Consider the following 23,087-nt stretch of genomic DNA (forward strand, 5'->3'; position numbering starts at 1 on the left):
TTGATTACTCTCATCCAAAACTGCATCTGGATGTTCATTGGGCTTCTGAGTTTATACCTTTTTAGCACTCCCTGCTTGCTCAATGTCTGTACAGTGACTGCACTAGAGGTCTGCCTTCTTTATACTTTGCAGCAGGTACCTAAAGTAATCGGATACCGGAAAGACTAAGCCTCACAGATTTATAAGCTTCTGGGTTTGGACTGTCTGCCTAAAACAACGATTGACTGGTTCCAATAGCACTAAGTAAAATTGTGACTACAGCTCTAGGATATAGTACAGGGGAAGTATACAACAAGTACAACATCTTTTCATGCAGAAAAGACCAAACTAAAAACTGGTAATTCCCCTCCATTCATATGCTGAAATTGTGCACCTTTTAGTTGCAAGAACATTCTGATGTTACACATGACTACCAGAGGAATTCAAAAGCCTCAATGCTTCCTAGCAGAACCACCTGACAGAGCAAGCTGTAGTCTGCTGACAGTTCTGCAAGGGAGCATGGAGCTTTTTATTAACACACAGTGATGCTTGAAATTTAGACATTGATGCTGCTAAAGATTTCAATAATGATATCGCTAACATATTCTCTAAAGCATCTCCAAAGGGGTCTTCAATGCAAGAGAACAGGATAACCCTCAGACACCTTAAAACGCCCAGAAAAGAGAATGCGCTTACACCAACACGGATTGGAGACGAGTGCTGACTAACGGGGATCGGCTCCTTATGCGCCGCCTGTATGTTCTTTTCTGAAGGATTGCAGAGGAGGCATTGAGTACCACTCAACTCCAGTGTTACCCCTTTTTATGGGCACCTTACGGATGCCCTTATTTAAAGTACTGCGGTCTCATGACAGTGGTGCTTTTAGCAGGTTTGCAGAAAAATTTGTGGCAAGCTTTTGCACAGGCCTGATCAGGAAAGCAGACATGAAGAACATTTCTGTGGAAAGCCGCTTCACTTAAAGCTTAATGCTGACCAAATGCAGTCAAGAAGATAAAAAAAAAAAAAAAAAGACACACAAAATGTACACGTTAATGAGGTACAAGTAAGTATGCCAGAAAATAGCTTATTTCAATATTAGCCAAGACCTCCTAAAAGCATTCAATGCGTGAAACATTTCTTAAGCATTCATTTCAACTCAATCACACATATATACTATAATTGACAGAATCCTGTAAAACTATGTCCGACAGTCAGCCCAGCTCTACTACAATCCCAAACGATCATTCAGCTCTGCAGCATGCAGATCACTAAACTACTCGAATAACTACATTAGAAAATTGGATGGGGACCGGTCAAGATCACCAATATCTAAACTTTCTTTTCAACGGTTTGTTGTCAAGACTGTGAGCAAACATTTCTGTCTGCATACAAAAATGGCTATGCACTGCAGCTTCTTCCATCAGTTCATTGGTTACAAAGGCCCCCCCAAGACGAATAGTGGTCTGTTATTTAAATAGGCTACCCATGCAAATATGGAGAATGATGACAATAGGTCTGCCAAGAGGCAAGCAAGTCTGTCAAAGCCATCGACATCAAATATTGTAACCACTTCTTTTCTTTTTTATAGTCAAAGTTTCCAGTGTAGGTTGGATTCTTGGATAGGGCATCAGTATTGCCAGTATAAAGGAAGGTGGGTGGGTGGGGGGCAATGTATATATCAATCAATACCATCAAAGGAAGTCACCATTAGAGGTCACTTTTTAACCACAATAAATACATAGGACAAACATTTGCATATATCATTGAGGACATAAAACAATACAAATCGTGACTTTAAGATGGAATATACATAGTAACGAATCAGGAATTGTACAGTGTTTGACTGGAATAGGGAAAAACTGGAATGTCAACAAAATCAGGAAAAAAAAAAGTTGATTTTGGATACTTGTTTTAGACCTGGGTTATCATTTTTCTATAATGGAGGAAAAAAATAACAAATAAAGAAGCTAAAAATACAAAAAATGAATGAAAGGAGGTTTTGCTGGATTATTGAAGTTTCTAAATATTAGAGTATTGCAAAGTCTTCAAGGTGAAAAGGCGTATTTAAGGAAAATCGGGGCGAGCAGCATAATGACTAAATTTCATATTGCCTTCCAGTGATCTTATGAATCCTCAAAGTGCATTCAGTGCAAGATACGTGGTCATGTCACACTTCTACTGGCTGCAGATAGACATGCCGCTTTAAGACCAGAACTCTTGTTTTTGTTCACAGGTTGATGTTTTGTAAGTTTTAAGTTTGGTTCTGCATAGCGGAACAGTGCTATCTTGACTCTGGCCTTCTACATCCACATCTAATAAGGTTCGTTCGCCTACAGGGCGTGTCACATGAACAGGAACGAAACCGGAGAATCCCGGCCGCTCTTCCACCGTGCTCCCACTGCTGCTGGCAAAACAGGAGTCCACATTGCTTGGGGTTTCAGTGCATGAACTGTTAGCGGGGGACTCTCCACGATTTCTGCTTGGAGATACAAACCACCAGGAGTCAAGTCTCTGTCTGTTGGTGGACGGTCGGGGTCTTGGAACAAATTCTAAAGTCTTGGGTCTTTCCAGTGTAGAATCTTGCTGAACATTCCAGCGCCGTGGAGTTGGGGGGAACACCAAATTGGGATCAGGAAGACGGGGAACCTGTGGATCTCGGTTCGGAGACACAACATCTAAATTAAAAGAAATCAGAATTTCTATTTGAATATGTAAAGAGGTTTAGGTAAAAGTAGCATCTCTGTCATTAGAATATAAACTTGGGACAATGCAGTAACTGATCACATATTTACAATAAGGTACTCGCACATGTACATAATTTAATTTTGTATTATTTGGTTTGCCTTATGGCTGTTCAGGCATGACTGCATAAATATATAATTCTTAGCCATTTTTCAGACATCTATATTACAGCATTGTGTGTGAGCAGTCTATTAAACCCCCCAAAACAGGTTATAAACATCTCTAGGTGTTTTAAAACCCGAGTCTAGAACTCACCTGCACCCATGCATCCCATAGACTTTAATCGAATTTGCAAATAGTCTTGCTTAAAAATGTCCTACCATTTTGTGTCTACAGCTCCTGTACAGACCAATATGTAACCATGGTAACAGACTACAAAACTTTGTTTAGTCTGACTCTTGCTAACCTTAGCAAGAAGTAAGTGGGTATAGGATCTGTAGGATCAGACTACACAGGGTTGTTTGTACTCTTTTACACTAGACACACATAGATGTAGATGCAAAATGATCAGAAATTTTTAATGAAGACTTTTAATTTTCATGCACTCAAATAAAAAAAAAAAATTGTTGCACAGGTAGATATCCCACATAGATCTACTACTATTATCTACATTCTAAATCAATATAGTGCTTCAAACTACTTCTAATGTAAAGAACAAGACCAAATAGAACACATGTAAGAGGAAAAAAATGAACCTACTTGATCCCGAACAGCTTACTAAGCAATTATTAGGTGACGTCCCATTACTAATGACCGGGATCCCTTTAATGGCACCATCTGAAGGGGTCCTTCTGTGTTCTTGGTGAGGTCGGGTATTTACAGTCACGTGAGTTGGAGTAAGGGACTGATTGGGGTCCCGTTTAAAAGTCTCAATTTGAATGTTCACCAGTGGATTGCAGACCACTGGTGCTGGTTCTTCAACGGGAGTGGTGGGCATCTCATAAACGACTATTTCATCACTATCTGAGCGCAGCAGCGAACGAGTGGAATTACATTCAGAAATGGAAGACAAGGACTGCATTGTGATGGATGTTGTTGGCTCTGCCGGATGAGAAGGAGAATCTTCTTTTCGAAAAAGTTTTTTAGAGGGCGGGCTGGTGCTTCTCCTGGGACGGGCGGCACGTTGGAATAGGCTCTCCTTTTTCTTCTTCTCTTCCTTTGGTTCAGGTTCATCTTGACCTAGGTTGCATTTACCTGCTTCTAGCAGGTCAAAGCCTAGCCCAACAGTGGCAAGAAGAGCTCCACAGCCCAAGAGGACCATTGAACATCTCTTGTGCTGAGAGCCACGCTTGAGGCTATTGGTGGGAGTAAGCTGCGGGGTGCTCGTGGCAGAGTTCACTGGTGTGGGATTGTCACTGGTGTCGCTGAATGGTCCCTCCACATCTTCTCCTTTGTGGAATGGTATGCAGAGGTAGGATTTGTTTGGAGTGGGTGTTTGGGAATCTTTGACATCCACCTGATGATTCACAGGTGGGTCAGCAGCATTTTCAGCTTCTGCTCAAAGCAAATGAAAAAACCCAAAACAAAAAGAAAAGTTCAACCATAATATACACAATATAAAACAGATGTGATATATTTAGAATATAGAATGTCAAAAAGATATCTTGTCCTTTCTATATCCCACCATGATATTACAAAAGGAACAAAAAATTTTTACATTTGTACTTTAGTGCAACCCTTCAATTCAGCAGATTATTTACCATTCAGTATAGGTACTACTCTTACACACATACTATACAGCGCAATAGTCTTCTCTCTATTGTGCTATATATACGCACACACACAACTATGGCTCCATGATGAAGAAATTCTCTGCCAACCCCATTTACAGGACACCTGAGCCATAAACGCTGTCTGTATTCTGTTGACAGCATCACAAATTGCAGATGAGGCGAGTCGGAATTCTCCATGGCTTTTCTGCTCTATTACCCTAATGAATTTGTGTATTTTTTAAGGCTTCTTTTCCCAAATAATGTAATGTTATAGATAGAAGTTGCTATGCTGTAATATTAAACTATAGCATGATTCATAGGATTACAGTGATGAAAAGGTAAGGAAGAAGAGACCCAAAGGTTGTTGTGAGCATAAGGCGATGTTCACACGCACAATTAAAAACGGCTGAAAATTACAGAGCTTTTTTTCAAGGGAAAACAGCCTCTGATTTTCAGCCGTTTTTGGAGCGGACTTTCAATTGACCCTATGAAAAACAGCTCCAAGAACGGCTCCAGACGTGACACGCTCCTCCTTCTACGCGTAAAAAAACTTCTATTTTTCCCATTGATTTCAATGGGAAGCAGTTTGTCTGCGTTTCACTAGCGTTTTTTAAGGCGTATTTCGAGGCATTTACGCCCTGAAATACGCCTGAAAACACAGTGTGAACATACCATAAGAGTCTTCTTCCTATCAAGACCAGGCTAAATGTTGCCAGTGTCGCAGTTAAGTGTGGATGCCACCATACTCTGTGATTCACGTCATCTGCCAGACACAATAAATGCTTCCAGCTCACGTGGGTGAACATGGCCTTTGATTGAATACATAACGTAATATCTAGTGATATGATCAGTTACCAACAGTTAGCAAGGTTATTGCCTATGCGGATAAGTAAAAAACGCACTGCATATACTGAAGTTGGCCAAATATTCTTTGCCATTTTGGCCTCGCATGATGGTCTGGCCCACAATCTGGGTGGGGAATATTCAGTACTTCACAGAAGAACTGATCAATATCAAACAAATATATATGTTGTAAAAATGTATTTGTGATTATGCAATAACTTAATTTTTCAAAGGATTGGGTTGCCCACGTAGCAGTGGGTCTAAAAACATGGAGATGCATTAGTGACAATGGGTAAACCTGTTGACATCTCATAGTGGATCACATCCTTAATAGACAGCGCTAAATCTAGAACCCTATAGCCTGTGCTGGATTTACATTTCAGGAGTCTATGGGCACACAATGCTTTGCAGGTAGATTCTGATCAGCAGAGATAGGAGAAAGTGCTTCATGAGTACCCCAGCTTTTATCAAAGATAGACAGGTGAAGTACAATTACGTTTTCTTTCTTTAAAACTAAATTATCACTAAAATAGGCCTAAGTTTAGATTGGCTAGCAGACGTGAAACTATTAACCTCATAGATATAACCCATTTCCCACCTGTAGCATAATGCCATGGAAGACAACTCTCGTTTTACATACCTGTCTCAGTCACAGTGGTGAACCCTGGTGCAGCAGAAGTTTTGATCGGCTTACCATGGTTTGATGTATTTGAAGAGCAAGACTTTGAACTTTCCAGAGATATCCTGTAGTTTTTAGAAATAAAAAAAAACATGCTATTATTTCCATGAGGCAAGTTTTATGCATCATAAAGGATGATAAAATTGTTATGTATCTTAAGGCAACTTGGCTTCAGTTCTGCTGCCTTCTTCACTCAAATTTCCTAGCAATCCTTGCTGGCTCGGTATCTGCACATTGCTCTGGTGATTTACTGTACATTCTGGTTAGTCACTGTATAGTAGTCGGATGTCAGAAAAATGGTCTCTCACAAAAAGCAGTACAGCAAACAGCACAGAATTTTGAAGCCCAGCTATCTATAAGGTTATGTTCCCAAGGGTCGGATAAGCTGCGTAAAAGTATGCAATGTATCTGACCTAGAACCCACAGAGAATTCCAACCGGAAAAAAAAACGCACCAAATTGTGGTGCAGATTTTCAGGCGGAATATCCGCTTTGGAAACCGTTCTAAAAAAAGAGCCATTACTTATCCCCTGGGTGTTGTCATAGCAACGCATCTCTCTGTTCCACGTGCAGCCCAGCCTCCTGGGATGATGCTGCAGACCATGTGACCGCTGCAGAAGTCACATAGGATGAAAAGTCATCCCCGGAGGCCCGGATGATGGAGAATAAAGGAACGCGTCTCTATGACAACGTCTAGGGGATAAGTATTACATTTGCTATTATTTATTTTATTTTTTTAACAAGTCTTTTTTCCGATCTGCGATTTCTGCATGGGAATTAAAGCGTTCCACCGCAAAAAAAAACAAAACAAAATTTGCTATTTGACGCAGGTTTTACCTTCCCATTGTATTCAATGGGAAACAACTGCAACAAAATAGCAATGTTTTCACAGCATAAATTGACATGCTGCAGATTTAAAAACCGAACCGCAGGACAATTTTATGAATATTTTGAAAACGAAATTCAGTCGCGGAAATTCCGCAGCGTTTATCCTACGTGGGAACCCAGCCTAAGGCATGCGTCAGACAACAAATGGTTGTAACTAGTAATTCAGGATCAGTACATATGTTTGTTTTTTTTAAGGACAGAATAACCTATTGACAATACATTGCATAAAGGATTTTGCACAACACTTGCCTGTCTTCACCAGCACTGGACTCTTTACTACCCATAGTAGCTGGAACCCAAGGACGGGATTTTTTCTTTGTATCTTTCTTTTCCTCATCTTCACTTTCATCTTTCTGGCCCCCAGCGCTCCGGTTTCTTGATTTAGTGGAGTCTCCTGGAGTCACTTTACCGGATGAAAAACATGTAGTCAGAATAACTTGGTGCATAACATTTGCAGAGGCAACATAAATATGATAAGCCGATTCTATGTAAAGATTTCAACAAGGTCTACGTTACTTCTATATATAAATAGGTTCCCTCTTTGGAAGCAAAGATGAAGAGGACTAAAGTAAAAAAAGTCTTTATTTCTTATTAAAATCAATGGACTAATGGACATCCCTTTTATAGGTATACATGGCTATGGAGTTTAAAGGGGTTGCTTAATCAAGACAACCCTCGTCCATATGCTCTATCAGGGCATACGGAAATCATAGAACGGGGTCCCCACGCCAGGAACCCCCTTCTGTGAGGGAATTACCCTTTTATTCCTCCAATGCTGGACTCATGTAGATCTCTGCTAATTTTAACAGCTTTGGTTTTATACTGTTGTGTATGATAAAAACCACTGCGTATGTGAATGAGGCCTAGGTTGAGCATTCTAGAATGGATAGCTTTAAAAACTCAGCACATTAATGAGAACAATACGGTATATTGTAAATTCACCAGACAGATGGTCTTATAGTCTAGGCTTCGCCAATTCCAATTTACCATGCATACTCAGGGACGAAGGAAGCTACTACACATCTGGACTATCCTGTCTGGAGAAAGTAATAGAATAGACAAAATGCTCAATGTATATTCTCCAGACAGAGCTGTTGTGGAACGGTCTGTCAATACCATAGAAGTCAGACAAAAACATTCTCATTTCTATGGACAGCTTTAACCCCTTAACGCTCCAGGACATACTATTATGTCATGGTAAGTGCATCGTTCGCGCTCCATGACATAATAGTATGTCATGGAGTAAACACGGCGCCGTTCGCGCGGGGCGCGTTCATGAGCTGTGATAGCTGCTGTTTCCGACAGCAGACTATCACTGCTCAATGTGCCGGGACCGATCGCGGAGCTCCCCCGCCGATTAACCCCTCAGAAGCCGCGTTCAATAGCGATCGCGGCTTCTTAGGGGTTAATCCGCCATCGCCGGCCTGCTACACGATAGCGGCCGGCGATGGTGACTATGGCAACCGGACACCAAACAATGGCGTCCGGCTATGCCATAGACGGAAGCCTAGTGGGTCCTGACAACGTCAGGACCCACTATGCTTGCTGTCAGTGAGTAGCTGACAGTTCTAATACACTGCACTACGCATGTAGTGCAGTGTATTAGAATAGCGATCAGAGCCTCCTGCCCTCAAGTCCCCTAGTGGGACAAAGTAATAAAGTAAAAAAAAAGTTAAAAAAAGTTGTGTAAAAATAAGAAAATAAAAGTTTTAAAAGTATTAAAAGTAAAAATCCCCCCTTTTCCCTTATCAGTCATTTATTATTAATAAAAATATATAAACAAACAAATAAACTATACATAATTGGTATCGCCGCGTCCGTAACGGCCTGAACTACAAAATTATTTCATTATTTATCCCGCACGGTGAACGCCGTAAAAAAAAATAATAATAAACCGTACCACAATAACAATTGTTTGGTCACTTCACCTCCCAAAAAATGGAATAAAAAGAGATCAAAAAGTCGCATGTACCTAAAAATGGTCCTGATCGAAACTACAGTTCGTTACGCAAAAAATAAGTCCTCGCACGGCTTTATTGATTGAAAAATAAAAACTTTATGGCTCTTAGAATAAGGTAACACAAAAAGTGAATGATTGTTTACAAAACGTATTTTATTGTGCAAACGCCATAAGACATAAAAAAAACTATAAACATCTGGTATCGCCATAATCGTATCGCCATGCAGAATAAAGTGAATATGTCATTTATAGCGCACGGTGCACGCTGTAAAAAAAATAGAATAAAAAAACAATAGTAGAATTGCTGTTTATTAGTCACCACGCCTCTTAAAAATAGAATAAAAACTGATCAAAAAGCCGCATGCACCCCAAGAAAACTACAGTGGATTCCTCAAGGGGTCTAGTTTCCAAATTGGGGTCACTTTTGGGGGGTTTCCAATGTTTTGACACCACAAGACCTCTTCAAACCGGACATGGTGCCTAATAAAAAAGAGGCCTCAAAATCCACTAGGTGCGCCTTTGCTTCGGAGGCCGGTGCTTCAGTCCATTACCGCCCGAGGGCCACATGTGGGATATTTCTCTAAACGGCAGAATCTGGGCAATACGTATTGAGTTGCGTTTCTCTGATAAATCCTTTTGTGTTATAAAAAAAATGGTATAAAGAGGATTTTCTGACAAAAAAAAAAGTAAATTTCACCTCTACTTTGCTCTAAATTTCTGTGAAACACCTAAAGGGTTCATAAACTTTCTAAATGCTGTTGTGAATACTTTGAGGGGTCTAGTTTTTAAAATGGGGTGTTTGATAGGGGTTTCTAATATATGGGCCCCTCAAAGCAACTTCAGAACTGAACTGGAACCTAAAAAAATAAATAAATGAGGCAATACTTCGCTTCTTACATTATACTGATAATGAGCCGTGCCCACCCCGAGATGGCCCCAGTTTTGACCGTTTGTATAAACGGAGACCCCTATTAGACCGTTCCAGTGCCCGGTTTTCCCAAGCATTGACCCCCGAGAAGTGTATTTCTATTGAGGAGTCCCTGGTACATTTTAAAGGGAGGATTCCATTCCGCGAGTACCTGCCGGGTAAGAGGGCAAGGTATGGCGTGAAGATGTATAAGCTGTGCGAGAGTGCATCAGGGTATACCTACAGATTTAGGATATATGAAGGAAAGGCCACTCCCAAACCAGACTGCATCGTGGACTACAATAGGTACATGGGAGCAGTGGACTTGTCAAATCAAGCCCTGAAGCTCTACAGCGCCATGCGGTGTGATATAAGAAGCTGGCCGGGCACATCATACAGATGGCTTTGTACAATGCGTACGTGCTACGTCGATGTGCAGGCCAGACGGGAACTTTCCTGGAATTTCAAGATCTAATCTTTAGGGACCAGGAAGGGGGGGGGCACCCAGTACTTCTGGAAGCGAGGCCACACGCATCGTACCAGGGCAACACTTTCCAGGAGAAGGTCCCCAAACTGGTGGAAAGGGAAAGAGTCAAAAGAGGTGCAGAGTCTGCTATAAGAGGGGGATAAGGAAGAACACAATATACCAATGTGACACGTGTCCCGAAAAACCAGGGCTCTGTATAAAAGATTGTTTTAAAATGTATCATACATCCCTTGATTTTTAATTTACCCTGATGCACTCCGCACAGCTTACCCCCCTCATCTTTCCCTTCTGAGCCCTGCCGTATGCCCAGGCAGCTGATAACAGCCACATGTAGGGTATTGTCGTACCCAGGAGAACCCACATTACAATTAAAGGGGTGTATATCTCCGGTGGCGCATGCTGGGCACACTATATCGGACACTGACATGCCATATATATATAAAATTGCAAATCTCACTCTGCACCATCTGCTGCGCATTATCTTTTACACAGTTCCTGTGGGGTCAAAATGCTCACTACACCTCTAGATGAATGTCTTAAGGGGTGTCGTTTTTAAAATGGGGTCACTTCTCGGGGGTTTCAACTCTACTGGTACCTCAGGGGCTTCTGCATACATGACTTAGCACCAGAAAAGCTCCAGTAGGCCAAATGGTGGTCCTTTCCTTCTGAGCCGTCCCATGGGCTCAAACGGCAGTTTATCACCATAAATGGGGTATTGCCGCACTAAGGACAAATTGGGCAACAAAATGGGGTATGTTGTTCCTTGTGAAAATAAGAAATTTTGATCAAAAATGACATCTTATTGGAAAAAATATCATTTTTTTCATTTCACAGCCCAATTCAAATAGGTGCTGTGAAAAAACTGTGCGGTCAAAATGATAACAAAAACCATAAATGAATTCCTTGAGGGGTGTAATTTCCAAAATGGGGTCACTTCTGGTGGGTTTCCATTGTTTTGATACCTCAACACCTCTTCAAACCTGGCATGCTGCCTAAAATATATTCTAATAAAAAAGAGGACTCAAAATGCACTAGGTGCTTCTTTGCTTCTAGGGCTTGTGTTTTAGTCCACGAGCGCAGTAGGGCCACATGTGGGACATTTCTAAAAACTGCAGAATCTGGACAATACATATTTAGTAGTGTTTCTCTGGTAAAACCTTCTCTGTTACAGAATTTTTTTTAATAAAATTGAAATTCAGCAGAAAAAATGAAATTTGAAAATTTCATTTCCACTTTGCTTTAATTCCTGTGAAATGCCTGAAGGGTTAAAAAACTTTCTATATGCTGTTTTGAATACTTTGAGGGGTCTAGTTTTTAAAATGGGGTGTTTTATGGGGGTTTCTAATACATAGGCCCCTCAAATCCACTTCAGAACTCAAGAGGTACCTTCAAAAAAAGGCTTTTGAAATTTTCTTAAGAATATGAGAAATTGCTGTTTATGTTCTAAGCCTTGTAACGTCCAAGAAAAATAAAATAATGTTCAAAAAACGATGCCAATCTAAAGTAGACATATGGGAAATGTGAACTAGTAACTATTTTGGGTGGTATAACCGTCTGTTTTTCAAGCAGATGCATTTAAATTCTGAAAAATGCTATTTTTTGTAAATTTTCTCTAAATTTTGCAATTTTTCACAAATAAAGACTAAATATATCGAACAAATTTTACCAGGAACATGAAGCCCAAAGTGTCACGAGAAAACAATCTCAGAATCGCTTGGGTAGGTTTAAGCATTCCGACGTTATTACCACATAAATTGAAATATGTCAGATTTGAAAAATGGGCTCTGAGCCTTAAGGCCCAAACTAGGCTGCGTCCTTAAGGGGTTAAAGGGAATGTGTCATCATATAATTACCTACATTATAAATAAAGTTTTTATGTCAAACTTTTTTTAATTTTTATTTTAGACTGACACTTCCTGTTCTGTAGAGATCACTTCCTAGCAGTCATCTCATTATAATCACAATTAGGCAGGATTACAAGGAAAGGTAACAGCTCTATATAGATAACACAGGATCCACCATTGACCATATGTGGTGGACACAGCTCCCCTCCCCCTCTGCACAGGAGAACACTCTCCCATAGATGTCTAAGCACATCTCCAATCTACAGGTTCCTATGGTCCATGTGGCTGCGGCAAAGCAAATCTCTACATGCTGTTAGAAGAGAAGAGCAGTAGGTCAGGCAAGATGGGTGTCCCCATAATCAGGTACAGAGAATTGAATAAAGAAAATCTAAAAAAAAAACTAAAAAACTAAAAAAAAACCACATGTTTCTGTATCTGGTCTTAATTAGCAAAAAGAAACAAACAAAAAAATAAAATAAATAAACCCAGCCTGCTTTTCCCCCTGTTCTGGCATAGATTTCCCCTATATAGGGGGTATTCGGAATATCTGATCTACTTATATGTTCCCTAAACCATTTTCCTCAATGCAATTACCCGACAGCCTGCAGGGACATAGATAAATAGCGAAGTTAATAATTGCAGTCTATTAAATTGGGATTGGTCTGAACATATTCTTGGTGGGAATAAGAAAATATTTCATAAAAGTATGCCTTAAAGGGGTTTTCCCACGAGAGACATTTACGACACATGATATTAAGCCAAAGTAAGAAAAATTGAAGGAGCACAAACCTACGCTGTTTACGGAAGTCTCATAACTTAATGGTAGTTACGGAAACAGCGTCGCTCGCATGCTACGCTGCTTCTGTAACTGCCATTCACTACTATTGGAGATACGAAAAGCGTAATAGCTCCGCGAGTTACGTAGCTCACGACTATATAACATTTTTCATGGTCGAAAAACATCTCATTCAGCTGCAACACAGAGGGGGCCCCGTTGTGGAGATAGGTGTGGCTCCCAGAGATGGGACCCGAATCTATCTGACATTTATGACATATCCTGTGGATGTGTCATAAATGTCTCTCGTGGGAAAACCCCTTTAAGTAGCTAAATTAACTATCTATTGCACTTTCAAAATGGGAGGGTACAATTTAGACAGAATCAATGACGTTTCCCATTGTCTGCTTGGGCGGAGAGTATAAATTGGGCATGCTGGATTTTAAAAATGTCCAATCCCTTGTTTTCTCTGGGGATATGGCTCTGAGTAGTTTCATTCACCTATTTCCTAATTAAATATGCAGGTTTGGCTGATCGAGCCTAAAAGTTTTAAGGGGAGTTAGGAGGATTGATAGTAGGTCGAAATAGTTTTTAGCTGATCGTTATCTAATGGGCAATCTCTTTTTCTTGGACGGGTGCCCCAGCGATCAGCTGACCACAGGGTGTCCTGCTTCTCGGACCCCCAGCAATCAACTCAAATCTATGGAGGAACCCGGCAGAAATGTGTTCAACTCCCCTGCAGCGATGGAAAATTATGCTCATTGTAGCCACTTTCCTCCATGGCTAGGAGATAATGGTCCTGAACAGGAAACTCTTAATTTATTAAATCACAATTCCCTAATAAGGTATTTGAAAATGTGCTTTTTTCTAAACCAGACAACTCCATTAGGGCAAGTCAAATATCTGTTTAAAAGCAAAATAGAATGAAATTTTAACTTAAAAGGTAGGCCGATACACATTAGATAAACGTCAGCCAAATTGGCGATTGCGGCGGGACCAGCCGACCATCTAATGTGTATGGGGTGTCCCAACTCTCCCCCCGACGGCAGATGTTGAGACAGAGTGAAGTGTCAAGCATGTTGGATTTCAACATGCCCAATTTATTTTTTTTCATATTCGAAGATTTTTATTGGTTTTAAAACAAGTATAAAACACAGTTGGGGGAAATACCTCCACATGAAAGAAAGAAAACAAAGAAGGGCAAAGCCCCAACAAGGAGGCCAGAATCACATCCTATGACAAGCCACAATATACATCAGCAACGTGGAGAAGCATAATGAACAGGAGCGTTGCATAGACAATTAAATAGAGACAGAACAACTCAATCAATTACACATCATAAAGTGTAACGGTATCCTACAAGCGCCATCACAGGAAGCGAAGCCCCCTCACAGTTTGACAAGGGAGGGGGGGGGGGGGAAGGAAAAAACAGAAGAAGGAGGACAAACAAGGGCAGAACAGGGATATGGTAGGGCACAGGTCATGGTGAGCGAGAGCAGCTATTGGCATGGCAAGGACATGGTTGAAGTGGGCAAAACCACACAAAGCAGCAAGTAATGACTCCTCAGTCTAAGGCCTCATTTACACGAGCGTGTTCGTTTTGCGCACGCAAAAAACGCGGCGTTTTGCGTGCGCAAAAGGCACTTACCAGCTGCGTGTGTCAGCACTCACGCTGCGTTATTTTCTCGCAGCCGCTATCATTATGACACTCCGTTTGGATGTTTGTGCTTTTCTGTTTACATTCAGAGTTTGACAGCTGTTGCGCGAATCACGCAGTTCGCACGGAAGTGCTTCCGTGCGGCATGCGTGGTTTTCACGCACCCATTGACTTCAATGGGTGCGTGATGCGCGAACAGCGCACAAAGATAGGACATGTCGTGAGTTTTTTTCAGCGCACTCACGCTGAGCAAAACTCACGGACTGTCTGCACTGCCCCATAGCCTAATATAGGTGCGTACGACACGCGTGAAAACCACGCGCATCGCACGCACGTATATCACGCTCATCTAAACGAGGCCTAAGGTATATAGGAATCTGGAATTGGGTCTCAAGTCACTATATTTAAATAGTTAACATAATTTAACATAGTCCAATGGGACCATGTAGATGTGTATCACGTGGAGGCAGCTGAGGAATGTGACAACAGGTGTTCCATTCGCTGTATCAAGGCCACCTCCTGGAACCACTCGTCCAACGTTGAATGGTCCACCGTTTTCCCCTTACATGGGATGACTGACTTTGCAGCCTGGAGGAGGTGTCGAGTTGGAGACCGTTTATAAATGGGTAGTGGCATAGGGAACATGAATAGAAGAGCTACCACGGGGGAATTGGGGACAAAGAGGTTTACAAACTGAACACAGAGGTCAGGACAGGGACATTATGGCAGAAACATGACAATGATTTCCATGACATGTAAATTAATGGTCTAAAAACACTTCAAGAGTTTAGAACTGATCAGCAGTGCACGTTTTAACACTTCATTTTCACAGTGTTAACTGAAGAAAGAAAACATTTCCAAAATACATATCTGCACGAAATGACGTTGTGAGAAGCGGCTAAATAATCAGTTGTGCTCTAGTAACGCTCAATGAGTAAGAAGTATGTGATGCACCTATCCAGAATTAAGAGCTGTAACAACCAGTCTTTTGCATGGCTACTTACACTGAATGGCTCGGAGCCGCGGGATAATGGTGGGACTTGCAGGAGGGCTGAACTTAGTGCTAATTAAGCTTTTCCTTTTGTCCATGGTAGGGGAAGCCTGTACAGTGAACTTGTGTTGGAAATCTGTAAAGCACATCATAAAGCAGAGCAAAACAAGATGTCAATGGCTTTTTGGGGTCAGAAGTATAAACGCACAATAAAAATCGACCACCTTTGTGACACACATAATAGTAGGATAAAAGTAGAACATTTCAAGTATTGCGATCTTAATACTAAAATCACCAGTTATACTCTCCCGCCAGAGCGAACATCGAGCATGGAGAGACGCTCTAACACTCTGGACAGTACAGTGGCGGTGGCAACGCCCGAAGGGTTTTGTGCACGGGTCCAATTCTAAATTAATTGGACCCGTGCTCGATACTCTCGGAGTGTTGTATGGTTGCCGCAGCGACTGCACCGTCCAGCGTGCAGAAGAGTCTTGTGTCCCGCACCGATGTTAGATAGGATGGGAGAGTATAACTGGACTGACTCTATGATCAAAATTTACTTTGGAACTTGAGAGGTTGTACACTTTCCTGTCGTCCGACTGCATTAACCCCTTCCCGTCGTAAACAACTTTCAGATTTTAATTTTAGTTTTTTCCTCCCCACCTTCCAAAAGCCATAACGTCTTTATTTTTCCGTAGATCTAGTACTATGAGGGCTTGATTTTTGCGGGACGAGTTGTAGTTTTTCGTAGCACCATTTATTTTGCCATATAATGTACTAGGAAAAATTTGTGGGGTAGAAAATGAAAAATACAGGGATTCCTCCATGGTTTTTTGCGCGCCGTTTTTACGGAATTCACTGTGCAATTAAAACAACATGTTGACTTTATTCTGTGGGTCAATACGATTACTGCGATACCAAATATATATAGTTTTTTCTATATTTAACTACTTTTACAAGTAAAAACCTAAGTGTAAAAAAGAAAAATGTATTTTGTGTCGACAAATTCCGAGAGCCGTAACTTATTTTTCCGTCAATTAAGTGGTTTGAGGGCTTATTTTTTGCGGGATAAGCTGTAGTTTTTAATAATACCATTTTGGTGTACATGCGACGGTTTGATCACTTTTTATTTCATTTTTTGTGGGCGATTAGGTGACCAAAAAAGAGAGATTCTGGAATTATTATTTTTTTTACGCCGTTCACCGTGCGGGTTAAATAATGATATATTGTTATAGTTCAGACTTTTACGGACGCGGCGATACCAATTATGTTTATTTTTTTACTATGCTCTAGGAGGAAAATGGGAAAAGGTTTTTTTTTTGAACTTTTAATATTTTATTTATTTTTTTACACAAAAAAAAAACAAAAACACCAAACCTTTATTTAACTCATTTTTACTTTTTTTATTAGTCCCCCTAGGGGACATCAACCAGCGATCGTTGGATCGCTTGCACGATATACTGCAATACTTATGTATTGCAGTACATAGTTATTCTGACAGGCATCTATTAAGCCCCGGCGGACAAAGATGGCGGACTTGGGGGCCTTCATCAGGCCCCCAGGCAGCCATAGCAACCATCGCCCCCCCCCCCCCGCCTTGATTGCGTTGCGGGGGGCACGATGAGCTGTTAAAGGGGGGGTCGCCCCTTTCTTTCTTTCGCCCCCTTTCTTTCTGAAGTGTCGGCTGTAACATACAGCCGACACCGGCATCGTATGGAGCGGGTTCACTCCGTGAGCCCGCTCCATACTTCCCCTACCCGGCTATGACGTAACTGTATGTCATATGTCGGGAAGGGGTTAAGCAAGTTTATGTCCTATGCAGGTAAGTCTATACAAATACAGCAATTATATGGAAAGTGTTTCTATTCACTGGTGCAAGTCATGTCATAGAAAGATATCACTAGAAATATTGCAGTTAACTGTAGTCACACCAGATATTTCATGGTGGAGAAGTTTTAAAGTGAAAGTCTACCCTTGAACACCATTTTGTTTTTTGCAATATAAATAGGATAGAAATTCTGATTTCTTAATATTCTTCTCATTTCTTAATATATTATAGTATTGGTTAGAGCAGTTTTTCTAATACAGTGATCCAAATCCCTTGAATAGAGATCGATATAAAAGAGAACATGCTTGCTACCTGCAGCTGCTGCCACTAGGGGGAGCTTAGGAGGTTACTGCATACTATTTATACAATGAACTCAATAGCACAGTATGCAGCTAGCTCTTAGGCTCCCTCTAGTGGCAGCTGTAGGCAGCTGGAATGTTATCTTTCTAAATCTATGCAGGGAATTTAAAGTTCGGTGTCAAAAAATACAAAGCTCCATCCGGTATAAAGATATATTAAGAAATTAAGGGAGTAACTTTCTGATCAGTGGGGAACCAACTGCCAGGACCCCCACCGATTCAGGGGATAAAGGGACTGCAGCATTTGAGTAGACCGGTGTTACAGTTCCCTGCACAGCGGGTGGCCGGGAGTGTCTATATCTAGGAAAAGACTGAAGGGGACACAGCACTAAACCAGCCCCTTTAATCTCAGGATTGGTGGAGGTTCTGGCAGTCAGACCCCCCACAGTTCAGAAAGTGATGGCATAGCCTAGCAACATGCTATCACTTTCTATGATAAGACCTTCAATTATTGCAAAAAGCACAAGTAGTAAAATGTACTACTTTTCCAGATGACCAAAAAAAACTTCTTGATTTGTAAATGATAATCCCCATGATACCCTGAAAAGACCAAATGCAAAGTGTCCTGTTAACCTCATTATAAATATAGTTTAAAGAGCCGCATCGAGGACGTACCTGATGGCAGACTGATGATGTTTCCGTCTTTCAACTTGAGGCGACTCTTCTTGAACTTGCCTTTGCGTTTTTTCACCTTGGGCTTCTCTTGACAGAGCTGGTGGATGATAATGTTTAGTTCTCGCTCCAAGATGTCGATTTCCCGCTCTGCCAACTCTTGCTCCCTTCTTCGAAGAAGTTCCTCATGATTCTTCTGCTCAAGGGCTGCCCGGGATAGTTCCTCCTCCCAGCTTCGTAACTCCTATGTAAAAAATATATAAATAAAATGGATATCTCCGTCTACACTCTAGTCCTGTGGAACATAACCACAATAGCACTCTGCGCTACCTGTAGAAAACCACATGTCAACTATACCTTTTCCTTTGCCCTGAGATCGTCAAACATTTCCTGGATCTCCCGCTTCCAGTCTTCTTGCAATGAATGGAATGAATCTTTAGGCATCTCAAAGAACCCAGATTCCTCTATTGTGGTCAGCTGGAACAGGATGTTTGTAAATGTGGGGCGACAATGGGGATCCGCGTTCCAACAATCTACGGATAATTAAAAAAAAAAAAAGGAGGAACAGTTATAGTAATGGACAGCAAATAAATGGTGAGGACTTTGGGAAATCAGCATTGAGTTACTGACTGTTTTTTGTAAATTGGGCAACTCCTTTAAATAATTTTCAAATACCCCATGAGGGCATTCTGAGTTAATAGATATGGATTCACAACCCTCAGCTATTAGCCAGACTAGAGAGCAGCTACAAAGAGCATCTCTCACTCTAAAGGACCAAACATTTTCATGCATTACAAGGACAACCCATTAACTTTGAATTAGAAAATGTGTAATGCTTTATTTCCCCTGCGGTGGCACTGCAGGGAAATTCAACACTTTTCAGATTCTCCCCCAGATAACACTTCATCATTTGGGGATCAGTTAATGTTTGGGGGAGCTTTATAATAGGAATTGTAAAAAAAGTGGACAACCCCTTAACGACCGCCGTATAGTGTTTATACGGCAGCCGTTTCGGGGTAGTTCTTCCGAATTGCTGCCTTTTCACGTCAGCACTTCAGAAGAAGTTTTCCCGCATCGAGCGCGGTGCTCCTGAAGCCCGTGCTGTTGCTAACAGCCTCGGGCTTCAGGGCAACGATCGGAGACCACTGGCAGTGGTCTCCGATCATCTTTAACTCCTCAGATGCGGCGCTCAATAGCGACCGCCGCATCTGAGTGGTTTTAGAGCGAGGGGGCTCCCTCTCCCACCCCACTGGCATCCCGTGATGCAATTGCGGGGTGTCAATGGTTTCTATGGGAGCCGGGGGCTAGGGTCTGCCTCTAGTGATTGCCTGTTAGGCCATGACAGAGGTTTTACACCGGCAGGCAATAATACACTGCAAGGCAGAAGTATTGCAGTGCATTATAAAAGCGGTCAAAAGATCGCATAGTGAAGTCCCCTAGTGGGACTAAAAAAGAAAAAAAAAAAAAAAGGTCCAAAGTAAAAAAAATGAAAAAATGTAAAACCCACTTTTTCACCTTACAAAATACACATATTTGGTATCGCTGCTTCCGTAACGATCCCAACTATAAAACAATTACATTATTTAACCCGCACGGTGAACGCGATAAAAAGTGATCAAAAAGCTGCAAGTACTCCAAAACAGTACCAATAAAAACTACAAGTCATCCCGTAAAAAAAAAAAGCCCTCATACAACTAAATCGGTGGAAAAATAAAAAGTTATGGCTCTTAAAATATGTAACAGTAGTAAAAAACCTATATAAATATGGTATCGCCGCAATCATAACGACCTGCTGAATTAAGTAATGTTGTTTATACCACACGGTAAACAGCGTAAATTTAAGACGCAAAAAAGAATGGTGAAATTTCCGTTTTTTTTACACTACCCCAGCAAAAAAGTCAATAAAAAGTTCATCAATAAATTATATGTACCACTAAATGGTGCTATTAAAAAAATAACCCTTATACGGCCAGGTCTACAGAAAAATAAAAAAAGTTCTCTTTGAATGAGACGATGGAAAAACTTAAACTGATTTGTCATTGAGGTTTAAAATACCTTCGGTATTAAGGGGTGAGGCCCCATGCACATGACCGTAAAACCGCACGTAATTACGGGCCCATAGACTTCTATTGGCCACGGGTACCTTCCAGTTTGCGTACGGGAAGGTGCCCGGGCTGTTGAAAAATATAGAACATGTCCTATTTCAGGCCGTAATTACGGCACGGGCAGCCCATAGAAGTCTATGGGGCTCCCGTAATTACGGGTGGCTACGTGTGTGCACCCGTAATTACCGGAGCGTTGCTAGGCGACGTCAGGGGATTTCAATTTTTGACTAAAGAGAAGCAGAGAAAATGGCGTCAGAGCGATCATATGACCCTTATAAGGGGTTTGGACATAATTGGGACATCATTTCCAGCCCCCCCTTTTTTATGGGTCCGTAAATACGGGCTAAAAACATGTGACAAAAGACCCGTATTTACGGCTAGTATTTAAGGGAGGGAAAAAATACGGTCGTGTGCATGGGGCCTTAACCCGTTAGTGACCGGCCCATAGTCTTTTTACGTCAGTCACTAACGGGCCTTATTCCGATGCCATAGACTTTTTACGTCGCGACATCGGAATAAGTAAACAGAGCAGGGAGCTGTCAAATCTCCCTGCTCTCAGCTGCCAGAGGTAGCTGAGGGCTGGGGGCGTCCCTGCCCTGTCGGGTGAGATCGATATTATTATCGATCTCACCCGTTTAACCCCTCAGATGCGGTGCTCAATAGCGAGCACCGCATTTGAGTGGTTTTGGAGAGAGGGAGGGAACTCCCTCTCTCTCCCACCGACACCCGGCGATACGATCGCCGAGTGTCTGTGTCTCTAATGGCAGCCGGGGGTCTAATAAAGGCCCCCAGGTCTGCCTGTAATGAATGCCTGCTAGATCATGCCGCAGGCATGACCTAGCAGATGCCTGTCCGTTTTAAACGGACAGGCATAATACACTGCAATACAGAAGTATTGCAGTGTATTATAATAGCGATCGCAGAATCGCATATTAAAGTCCCCTAGTGGGACTAGTAAAAAAGTTAAAAAAAAAGTTCAATAAAGTTAATAAAAAAAATGTGAAAAAAAAATGAAAAACCCACTTTTTCCCCTTACAAACTGCTTTAGTATTAAAAAACCAAAATAAAGTAAAAAAGTTACACATATTTGGTATCGCCGCGTCCGTAACAACCCCGACTATAAAGCTATTACATTACTTAACCCGCACGGTGAACGCCGTAAAAAATTTAATAAAAAAAGATGGAAAAATTGCTGTTTTCTGTGAATCCTGACTTTAAAAAAATGTGATTAAAAAGTGATCAAAAAGTCGCATCTACTCCAAAATGGTACCAATAAAAACTACAAGTCGTCCCGCAAAAAAAAGCCCTCATACAACCGCATCGGCGAAAAAATAAAAACGTTACGGCTCTTCAAAGATGGAGACACAAAAACAAATAATTTTGAAAAAAAGGCGTTTTTACTGTGTAAAAGTAGTAAAACATACAAAAACTATACAAATTTGGCATCGTTGCAATCGTAACAACCCGCTGAATAAAGTTATTGTGTTATTTATACTACACGGTAAACGGCGTAGATTTAGGACGCAAAAAAAGAGTGGCGAAATTTCAGATTTTTTTCTATTCCCCCCCAAAAAAAGTTAATAAAAGTTAATCAATAAATAATATGTACCTCAAAATGGTGCTATTAAAAAATACAACTTGTCCCGCAAAAAACAAGACCTTATACAGCTATGTCGACGCAAAAATAAAAACGTTATAGCTCTTGGAATGCGACGATGGAAAAACTTAAAAAATAGCTTGGTCAATAACGTCTAAAATAGGCTGGTCATTAAGGGGTTAAACTGTAGTATATTTTTGTTTACATTTAAAAAAAAAACCAAAAACAATTATACATAAACAAAGTAAAAAAAGACGCATGGGAAAAACTTTATATAAAAAAGGTTAAGACAAATGATGTTAAATCGATGAAGTACAAGACACTCTTTACACATGCATGGAATAAGGCCCCATGCACACGAACATGTTTTTGAGGCCGCAATTCACCCGCAAATCTGCAGGTGAATTGCGGTACTATTCATTTCCATGGGCCCATGCACACGACCGCGGTTTCCACGGTCCGTGCATTGCCCGGGAGAATGGACCGCAAAAAGATAGGACAGGTCTTATTACGGCCGTATTTTGCGGTCCATGCTCATTGAAATGAATACACACATACCTTGTATGTTAGATGTCATAAAATCTAGAAGGGGGGTCTATTTCTTTATAATTTGGATAAGGGAGGGTCATGACGCAATTTCACACATTTGCAAAGAATGCCATGATCCTGGCAGAAAGAAGCCTCAAGACCTCCACATTAGGTGATTGGTGGGATTTCTATCCTAACCCAGACACAAATCTTTGTTTTCTGCCCATTAAAGTAATTGCGCTGTTCAGTGGTGAAAACCTTGCATGCAGAACTCTCCAGAACGAACTAATGATTGGCATCTATCGGGTATGTGGCGGAGGGTGCACACAGTACCTCACCTTCCATAAGTCTGGCAAAGGGTTCTGGACAGGTGGAGGGAATTGGAAGGGACAACTTATTCATGGCAACTCCGTAAGCCACAGCTAACCCATCAATGCCCCGGAATGGAACTTCTCCGGTCAACAGTTCCCATAGCAGGACTCCATAACTGTGGAAGAGAAAACACGCAAGTTACTTCATACAGGCTCCCGGCCAAACTTCATATTAAATCAACATTAGCGCACATGTGGGTTTCACAATCTATAGGGCAGATTTA

At 41.3% G+C, this 23,087-nt stretch overlaps 1 protein-coding gene across 2 annotated transcripts in view; it reads right to left on the reverse strand.

Annotated features, from left to right (window-relative positions):
- Positions 1-1,041: 1,041 nt before the first annotated feature.
- Positions 1,042-23,087, reverse strand: part of MAP3K9 (mitogen-activated protein kinase kinase kinase 9) — a 59,753-nt gene continuing 37,707 nt past the window's right edge. For both annotated transcript variants that reach the window (XM_075844200.1, XM_075844201.1), the window contains exons 4-11: positions 22,831-22,979; positions 18,620-18,795; positions 18,266-18,506; positions 15,477-15,599; positions 7,092-7,245; positions 5,917-6,020; positions 3,421-4,215; positions 1,042-2,654 (exon numbers count right to left, since the gene is read on the reverse strand). In XM_075844200.1, coding sequence (XP_075700315.1) covers positions 2,182-2,654; positions 3,421-4,215; positions 5,917-6,020; positions 7,092-7,245; positions 15,477-15,599; positions 18,266-18,506; positions 18,620-18,795; positions 22,831-22,979 — 2,215 coding nt within the window. In that variant the 3' untranslated portion in view covers positions 1,042-2,181. The remainder of the gene's footprint in view (positions 2,655-3,420; positions 4,216-5,916; positions 6,021-7,091; positions 7,246-15,476; positions 15,600-18,265; positions 18,507-18,619; positions 18,796-22,830; positions 22,980-23,087) is intronic.

The sequence above is a fragment of the Rhinoderma darwinii genome, chromosome 12, assembly GCF_050947455.1.
Source record: "Rhinoderma darwinii isolate aRhiDar2 chromosome 12, aRhiDar2.hap1, whole genome shotgun sequence".
Lineage (NCBI taxonomy): Eukaryota > Metazoa > Chordata > Amphibia > Anura > Rhinodermatidae > Rhinoderma > Rhinoderma darwinii.